We start from the raw sequence: 9,681 nt of genomic DNA on the forward strand, positions 1-9,681 counted from the left end.
CCCCAAAAATGATAAAAAAACCGCTTTCCCAGAAACAACTCTCTCCCTCGCGTTTCCCAGTCAAAAACTACCATCTTGTCTGTCTTTATCGGGTGTACTGATTATATTAAGTTCTCCACATGTTGTTCACCCAAACAGCCCCTATTCTCAAACTTTTTGGAGATGTCCCTCCTCCTCTTTCTCTCTCTACAACTTACCCTCTCTTCTCTCTCCTCCTCCGCCGCCGCCCAAAACACCACCACCACCAACACTGCCGCCGCCGCCTCATGCTCTCTCAACTTCGATATTCTTCATCAGCTCCTAAAGGGCACAAAACAACCAACCCTCGATTTAAACGGCGAGTGTCAACATATCCTACAAGGTCTTCGGCTAGTCCAGTCGGAGTACCTCCGGGCCACCAACAATTTCTTGCCGCCGATCGACCAAGCCGAATCCTGTTGGGACTCCTACCAAGCCATAGTCAACGAATCCGACCCGAAATTCGATATCCGCAAGTCCTGCGGGTTCAACACCAGCTGGATCGCCGAGGGTTGCATGAACATCACGACCCGATTTGAATTCGAAGGCAATGTCTCCAAATCCTCATTGAACGCCGTCGTTTCGGCCTGTAACCAGTCCCTAGAAAACGGCTCGCCATGCGCGTCATGCACCACCAGCCTCTCCAGCCTTCAGGCCTCGTATCTGACCGGTAATTCGGTTGGAAACGTCTCCGATTGCACGGCTTACCCGTCGATTTATGCTGCCGCATTTGCTAACTATTTGGGTCCTACCGATGAAGGTACTGCGAAATGCTTGTTTTCTCTCGATTTCACTAGGTCTGATTCGAGTGGTAAGCAGCGAAAGATTGTAATTGTTGTTGGTGTGGTTTGTTGTGGACTTGTTTTGGTTCTGGGTTTTGGTGGGTTTTGGTATTTTCGGCGAAAAAGATGGAAACCGAGGCAGCAGAGGACGATTTCCAGGACCGGAACTAGTTTGGCTTCTGGGTTGGATTCAATTAGTGGAAGTACTACTTTGGTTAGGTACACATTTGATGAAATCAAGCAATCAACTAAGAATTTTTCTAGGGAAAACATAATTGGAAGTGGAGGGTATGGGAATGTGTACAAAGGGGTATTACCAGATGGGTCTGAAGTTGCATTGAAGAGATTCAAGAATTGTTCATTGGCAGGCGATGCGAGTTTCACACATGAAGTAGAGGTGATTGCCAGCGTTCGACATATGAATCTTGTGGCTTTGAGAGGGTATTGCACCGCAACGACTCCATTAGAAGGCCACCAGAGGATAATTGTGTGTGATTTGATGAAGAATGGTAGTCTTCATGATCACCTATTTGGGTTGAATGTGAATAAGCTAAGCTGGCCAATTCGCCAAAAGATTGCGCTTGGCACAGCTCATGGGTTAGCTTATTTGCACTATGGTGCTCAACCGGCTATTATTCATAGAGATATCAAAGCGAGTAATATACTTTTGGATGAGAAGTTTGAGCCCAAAGTGGCTGATTTTGGGCTTGCAAAGTTTACACCAGAGGGGATGACACATTTGAGCACTAGAGTAGCTGGGACAATGGGCTATGTGGCCCCTGAGTACGCTTTATATGGGCAGTTGACAGAGAGGAGCGATGTTTACAGCTATGGAGTAGTGTTTCTTGAGCTTTTGAGTGGGAAGAAAGCGCTTATGGCGGTTAATGAAGACCAACCCACTCTTGTGACTGAGTGGGCGTGGTCATTAGTGAGGAAAGGGAGAGCTTTAGATGTGATTGAAGATGGTATGAGAGATTTGGGTCCTCCAGAAGTTATGGAGAAGTATGTGTTGGTTGCAGTACTATGTTCTCACCCACAGTTATATGCTAGGCCGACAATGGACCAAGTTGTGAAGATTTTAGACACAGATTTACCAGTTCCATCTATCCCTGAAAGACCGATTTCTCTGATTGCGAATATTGATGATATTGAGAGAACAACGAGCAGCAGTGGTGGTGGTGGTGGTTCGAGTAATCTGTCAAGTTCTTGTGGATACCATTCATACACGGTTGAGATTGACCGGCCTTCTTCTTCTAAACAGAAACAAGGAGAGGAAATTTCAGGTGGCAGATGAAAATTGAGGTGATTCAGAGGATGGTTGGTTGGTTGGACCACTTGGAAGTCTTGAATGATTCTTTTTGCTACCAGTTGTATTGTTCATCTTTGATTCATTTGTTAATGGAGATTGTGTGGTTCCTGAATTTGGAATCCCAACTCCCACTGTAAAGTGAAATATAGGTGTATAGCCCCAGTTGATTTTATTTTTTTATTTTTACTTAAAAAAATTTAGGAAAAATAGAGCATGATTTTTAGTAGCAGCTTTGTTTGGAAGGCCTTAAGGTCCTGCATTGGCGATTCTGCAAGCATATTGTTGGGTTATTCTTTCTTTGGGTGTACTATACATTTTAGGTTATTGATTTGTTATAATCTTTTTTTGGATGTTCTTACCATTCTGTGTGTGTGTGATGCAAATCCACTGATATTGATACAAATACTTGAATATAGGTATCTATCTCTCTCAATTGAAGATATTGATGAAGGAGGTCAATCTTTTGCCGCCATTGATACTGATACTAATAAAATATGAATATAGATATCGCTATCTCTCTATATATTTGACGCAATTGAAAGAGATCCATCACGCAATACCCTCTATATATTTGACGCAATTGAATGAGATTCATTGCGCCATACCGATACTCTTGAATATATAAATATTGATATTTGACTTAGCATACAAATTGTTGAAAGATATATGTATCCAATGTGAGCTAAGCTATGGATGGTAAATATTATTTTTTGTCCTTCCCCTCCCTACAATGTCAACTTATATCCTAATTGCAAATTCTTTATGTGGCTTCTATATAACTTGGTTTAAGCTCCAAGTAAAAAGTATATATTTTACTTGTATGCATGATGTCATGCACCTAAAATGCATATTTGGTGTGATTACTAACCACCTGGATTATGTAATTGGAGGAAGAATTGACATGGTAAATAAACAGGATTAAAATCCCTTTCTTCATAATCTTATTTTCATGCTTAATAATTATTTATTAATTAAAAAATCCTGGAAAAACTGGCCCAAGAACAATTGCCAAACCATCACCATTTTCATAGGTCAAAATTAGCATGGTAGTCATGTAATAAACAGTTTTTTTTTAAAGAATTTTATTTTTAAATATGTTATATTTTCTTGGTTGAATGCTTTAGGGGTGTACAAAAGAAGAATTGCAACTAAAGTAGTGTTTGAATCTTAGATTTGCTTAGAGAAAAGAAAAAGATGAAGAAAATATATGAACAGAAATTAAGCAGTTATTTTTCTTCTTTTGTTTAGGTTAAGAAAATGAATCGATATTTGTCCCCCCAAAAAAAATATATGTTTAGTTACTTGTAAAATAATTATATTTTCATTTAATTTTACTTTCTCTTGACAAATCTAAAACATTAAAAAAGAAAAGAAAAAAAGAATGAGTCTATCTATAAAGGAAAAAGGAAAACCCCAAATTGCTGTGGCATGACAACCCATCAACTTCTTTGGTGACCCAAATTTATTTATTAAACGGAAGGCCCAAACGTGCGTATTATTATTGGGCCAGACAAATTTGTCAACTTCTTGAAAAGGCCTCTATAGTTCAATACACATTTACTCTTTTCACTAATCATAATTGCTTATTTTTTGAAGTACTTACATGTACATCTTAATAAGTGAATTTATTGTCTAATAGGTCATATAGAAAAAATTTATCATAAAAAAAGTTACTAATTGCAAATTTTAGTGACAATTTATAAAAATCATGACAAAAAAAGTCACTAATTGTCAATTTTTAGCGACATATGTAAAAAATTGTCACAAAAAAATTATTTTTAAAGATAATTTTGTCAAGATTTATTTTTAATAGGACTTGATGAGAATTATAAGTCCAACTATTAGGACCTATGGGTAGTATACCCTAAATTTTGTCCCATAGTCCTTGCCTTGTGAGTCTGACCCATCATGAGCAAAGGAAGTTGTAAAACCAACCATTCAAAGGTGCTGCTAGTTGAATCTCCAGTGAAAACAACTTTGTTTGTGAGCATTACCTTCAATGCGATTGATTCTTTCAATGATATGCAGCCTAGAAGGGGACCGAAATTGGTAATCACTACGAAGCCCACCTAAACTCGATGTCTTTTTATCTAATCATATGTTTAATTGATAAAAATCAGTGAAATTAGTATATCATGATACTGTTCCTCCAACCAAATGATGATATTATTAATTTCATATCCGTCCATTCAATAGGACTTATCTCATATTATATCTTATCATAATCAAACATCATATAAATTCTCATACTGCTGCATATATAATTTCATTCTTATATTACTAATTTATTAAACGTGGGCTTATAGTTTTAAGTGAAGTCCAAATCAATGACAATAATTGAGGAGACTTTTCCAACCACACTATGTTTGCAATAAAAGCATGCAGAACCAGGAGTTAATAGAGCCCAAGAAATATTTTTTGATATCCAGCAATCCTTTGATAAGATAGACAAATACCGTAGCTAGTTGAAAGCTTTTTCTCAAATAATTCCTTTGCCATAATTTCTCATATAATTTCTAGCTTCTCCTTGTACAAAATATCATTACATATTTACATTAGCTATTGAAAGCATTCTTAACAACTTCCCAATTTACCACTTATCTCCTTCTCTCCTATTTTCTTCTTTTCTTTCCTCTTATCTTTTTCTTACAATGAATTCAACTACCAATTCTCATATTCGGATTTCTGATCGTGTTGAAGAATGGTAGGTGAAGATTGTACAACACCACATAGATGCTCTAGCTTAATCTTTCTTTTTTTTTTTTGGTTGGGTAGGGCTTTGTCATATATATCCAAACACCACATGTTAGGGACATATGGGGTCGATTATTTCTTGTATATTAACTTAATTCAAGATTAAACAAACCAAACTAAGACATCAAAATCGAATTTGGTCTGTCACTATAACTTGATGAAATTCAATTGAATTTTTCTGACTTTAGAGCAACACAATTAAAACAGTAGCTGCTCACCTGCATCGCGACGGTGTTGAGTTGGATGCCAATCAAATCACTTCATTTCAAGAATAGCTTTGGGATACTTTGACCGCATATGCACTTTCCATCTGTTTCATGCAAGAAAGTAATCTGAGAAAATTTGCTCTAGCCATCATATATATGTATATATTTTTTTATATAGAATTTAACAAGGATAGGACAGTTTTCACTTTCTTTTTAGCATCTTCCAGCTATGTATTTCAGATAGTCTCAGATATGACCACAGACAGAACAGCTAGCAACACACTGTTGATCATGTTCATAAACATCATGCAGTTTGCCAGTAAGCTTGTGGATGAGGATGAGATAAATGAATCGGATACATATCTAATTGTAGTAAGGAAAAAGCTATACAAACTTTTTTTTTTAATTATAAAAACTGATGCGGAATGGAGTGAGATCTGGTGCACTATTTCCATCCATGAAAATGAAACCACTACGCCTTCTAACAATCAATTAAAGACACGCATAGAAACGAATTACAAAATAAGTCACAAAAAACTCTCACAAAGGATGAGTCCCACCCATTTGTGAGTGTTATGACTGGATCTTTGATCAGTTTTTGTGCACCTAGAAGAAGTGTTGTTTCTTCAATTACAATAACAGTTTCAGACGAGAAGAACATATCCAAAAGCAATTGTCACTCCAACAAAAAAGGTTTTTGGTGACAGACTGATTTTGTCTCCAAATATCAAATTTTCGTCACTAAAGTGATCTGTGACGAAAATTTTTTGTCACCACGTTTGTTGCCTATACGTTGTCGCTGAAAGTACCTGGTGACGAAAAATAGTTTCGTCTCAAAATGTTGCATTTTTCATTTTTGGCCAAATGTTGCATTTTTCATCATCTATAACATCAATTTTATCACTAAAATTTTCATCATCTATAACATCAATTTTGTCACTAAAATTAGATAATATTTTATTTTAATTATTTTTGGCGACGAAATATTTCATCACCAAATAGATTTTAGTGACGAAAGTTTTCCTCACCAATGATATAGATTAAGGTGACAAAAAAACTCGTCACTAAAATAAGTAGAAAAGAAAATTCTTCAATGACAAAAAATATTTTGTCACAAAATATTTCAATTTAGCGACGAAATATTGAGCAAATGTGACGAAATTATTTGTTTGGTGCTATATCATTAGTAACAAAATTATTCGTTATGTTTTTTGAAAACTAATAGTGACATTTTTTATTTCGTCGCTAATAATAATTAAATTTTTTTAAAATGGGAGTACTATTTTCAAATTAAAAATTTTCTTTTTACTAAAAATTTCCTACGCATTTCAATAACCTGTTCAATAAAATATCTATTACAAATCAATACAAAAATCTATTCATTTTCATAAAAATTACAATCGAATTTTAGCATTATCCACAAAAATACAATATCAACTGCATGCGAATTATCAAACATGTCTCCTAATATTCACAAAAAACATATCTACTAATATTAATACAAAATATAATATCAAATGCGGCTTACCAAACATGTCTTGTAATACCAATAAAAATATAAAATTTACAATGTAACCAAAATACATGTAAGGTAATAAGAACAAAAACACAAAATAAGCTAGCTTCTACTCTCCAAATTACCAAACATGTCCATATCAAATCTCGAATCTGCAAAAAAAGAAAAAGAAAAAGAAAAAGAAAAAGAAAAAGAAAAAAAATAATGCAAGTTAGACAATTATTATATTATCAATTAAATATACAATTTAACATGCATTTTTCGACTTAGTTTTCAAATTGGGAATCTCGTGTTAGTTCCGTAAGTTTCCACAACTTACATTGCTTCCTCCCGAGGTGTTCCCTGGGCCTTCCTATGCCTGTTACACGATTTTAGCCCCTGATGGTCTATTTACAAGCTTAAGTGTTGGGAAAATTCATTTTTGGATAGTTTTCAAACCGGAAGTCCCGTGCTAGTTCTGCAAGTTTACACAGGTTACAATGGTTGCTTCCGAAGTGATTGAGGTATTCCTCGGGCCTTCTCGTGGTTGTTTAACGATTTTGGACCCCGATGGCCTATTTACAAGCTTAAGTGTTGGGAAAATTCATTTTTAAACTTAGTTTTCAAACCGAGAGTCCCGTGCTAGTTCCGTAAGTTTACACAAGTTACAATGGTTGCTTCTGAGGTGATTGAGGTGTTCCTTGGACCTTCTCGTGGTTGTTTAACGATTTTGGCCCCCGATGGCCTATTTACAAGCTTAAGTGTTAGGAAAATTCATTTTTGGATTTAGTTTTCAAACCGGGAGTCTCATGCTAATTCCGTAAGTTTACACAAGTTACAATGGTTGCTTCCGAGGTGATTGAGGTGTTCCCCATGCCTTCTCGTGGTTGTTTAATGATTTTGGCCCCCGATGGCCTATTTTCAAGCTTAAGAGTTGGAAAATGTGCATTTTTTCACTTAGTTGTCACACCGGGAGTCCCGTGCTAGTTCCATAAGTTTTCACAACTTACATTGGTCTCTCCCGAGGTGTTAGGTGTGTCTTCGGGCCTTTTCATGGGTTTTTCATGATTTTAGCCCCTAGTGGCCTATTTTCAAGCCTAAGTATTGGAAAAGTGCATTTTTGGATTTAATATAAAAAGTGTATTTTTCTACATAGTTTTCAAATCGAGAGTCTCGTCCTATATCCATGCATATATTATTATGACTTATGAAGATGTATTAAACAGGGGTGTACACGGTCCGAATTGGTTCGGTTATGAGAAAATCCAAGAACCGAACCGATCCTAACGGTTCTGTGATTTTGAGAACCAGACCAGTACGTTACACTTGCAAAACCGGACCAGAACCAAACCGAAAAAACGGTTCGGTTTCGGTTTGGTTTACGGTTCCAAAAATTTCTATTTACAATAATAAATTGTTAATATTAGCAAAATAATTACTCAAACTAATTACATTTAACTCATGATAAAAATTAATAATATTAAGGCATTACATAATATTACATATATATACCATCGTAATATCATTAAAATTATAAAAAACTAATTAATAAAAATAAAACTTGATATTATATATATATATATCTTTTAAAATTCGGTTCGGTTCGGTTCGAACCGCGGTTTTTTCATAAAATCCATTAACTGAACTATTTTTACGGTTCTCATATTTCTTAATCCGAAACCGAACCAATTCTTAATAGAACCGAACCAAACCGTATGATTCGGTCTGGTTCGGTCCGAATTACCGGTTTAAACGGATTTTTGAACAGCCTTAGTATTAGATATTTAATTGGTTATGTTTCTTTTTCTTTTTTCTTGATGTTGCATTTCCATTTAACATATATGGGTTTTCAATAATGCTACAATAAATAAACAATATACATGGGTTTTCAGTAGGTTCACCCGCAACCTCTACCGACAACCCATACAACAAATATAACATATCTGGGTTTTCAGTAGGTTCACTCTCAACCTCTTAAGAGCATTATGGGTTTTCAGTAGGCTCACGCTTAACCTCGTCCACGTGTGTGATTGTGTACATGCGTGTATATATATATATATATATTAATGTGTAGAAGATACCTGCTCGTCAATTCCTGTCTAAGGCCTTTAAAAAGAGTCACCTTAAGATCAAACTCGATTACAAGATCCACAAAACCTGAGGCCAAAACATTCAAAGAAAAACACAGCATAACTAATAAGTGTTCAAAGAAAAACATTCACATAAACGTAACTATATTTAACATGAAGATTACACAAAAGTTATAGTTGTAACAGATCATTCATCTTCCCAAACTGTTGTTTCCATTACTCAACAAGTTCCCAGTTTGATCGCCTGGGTTAGATTTCTGATAGTAAGTGCACAGTCTAGCACCCATACCAACATTCCCAAGGAGTAGAGGCCTTTCTTTGCAGTACCTCAAGTAAAACAACAGAAATGAGAAGTGCCGAAAAATTTAATTCCAAAAGGGAAATACTTAACTTAAAAAAAAAATCACAAATCAAACCAAACTAAGCCCAACACTCTTTTAAGTGTATTTTGTTCAATACAGCCCATCAAATTGAACAAGATCCATGTAACACGAAGACATGCAAAAGCATCAGTGTCACAAAATCCAGTAATTACCTTACAGGAGACATACAAGTGCACCGCTACATAGGATAGAGGCTTAATCTTATCATCATGTAATAGAAATAATTACAGAAAGTAAGACAAATAAAGTAAAAGAGATAGTAAATACAAGCAACCAAAAAACAATACAAGCAGCCAAATAACAACCAAAAGAGATACAAGCGGCCAATCACCAAAACCATCCCCTGCATTCCCAAAATCTAATCTGAAGATTTGATCCAAAGCAAGAAAAAACATGGCAATCATGCCAACTTCTTCAGCAGAACAAACTAATCATATTCCCAAGCACCCAACTCAAACTCATCTACCTAACCCAATGGACTTCCTTACCTGCTGTAGATTTGCCACAAAGTTATGCACAGAGTAAAACCTGCCCAGGGAGTGAGTCTTCATCCAAATTGACCCAAAGAATAGCAAAGCTTTTCATATCTAGCAACTAGCAGCAATAACAGCAGCTAGCAGCACTTCATTTCTGTAGCAGCACCA

General features: G+C 35.6%; 1 protein-coding gene across 1 annotated transcript; it reads left to right on the plus strand.

The window, feature by feature from the left end:
* Positions 1-2,470, plus strand: LOC114270136 (putative LRR receptor-like serine/threonine-protein kinase RKF3). Its single transcript, XM_028211540.2, has one exon. The coding sequence runs from the start codon at positions 163-165 to the stop codon at positions 2,092-2,094; it is 1,932 nt and encodes a 643-aa protein (XP_028067341.2). The 5' UTR covers positions 1-162; the 3' UTR covers positions 2,095-2,470.
* Positions 2,471-9,681: the final 7,211 nt, after the last annotated feature.

This window comes from Camellia sinensis, chromosome 14, assembly GCF_055761805.1.
Source record: "Camellia sinensis isolate YWXY chromosome 14, ASM5576180v1, whole genome shotgun sequence".
In the NCBI taxonomy this organism is placed as follows: domain Eukaryota; kingdom Viridiplantae; phylum Streptophyta; class Magnoliopsida; order Ericales; family Theaceae; genus Camellia; species Camellia sinensis.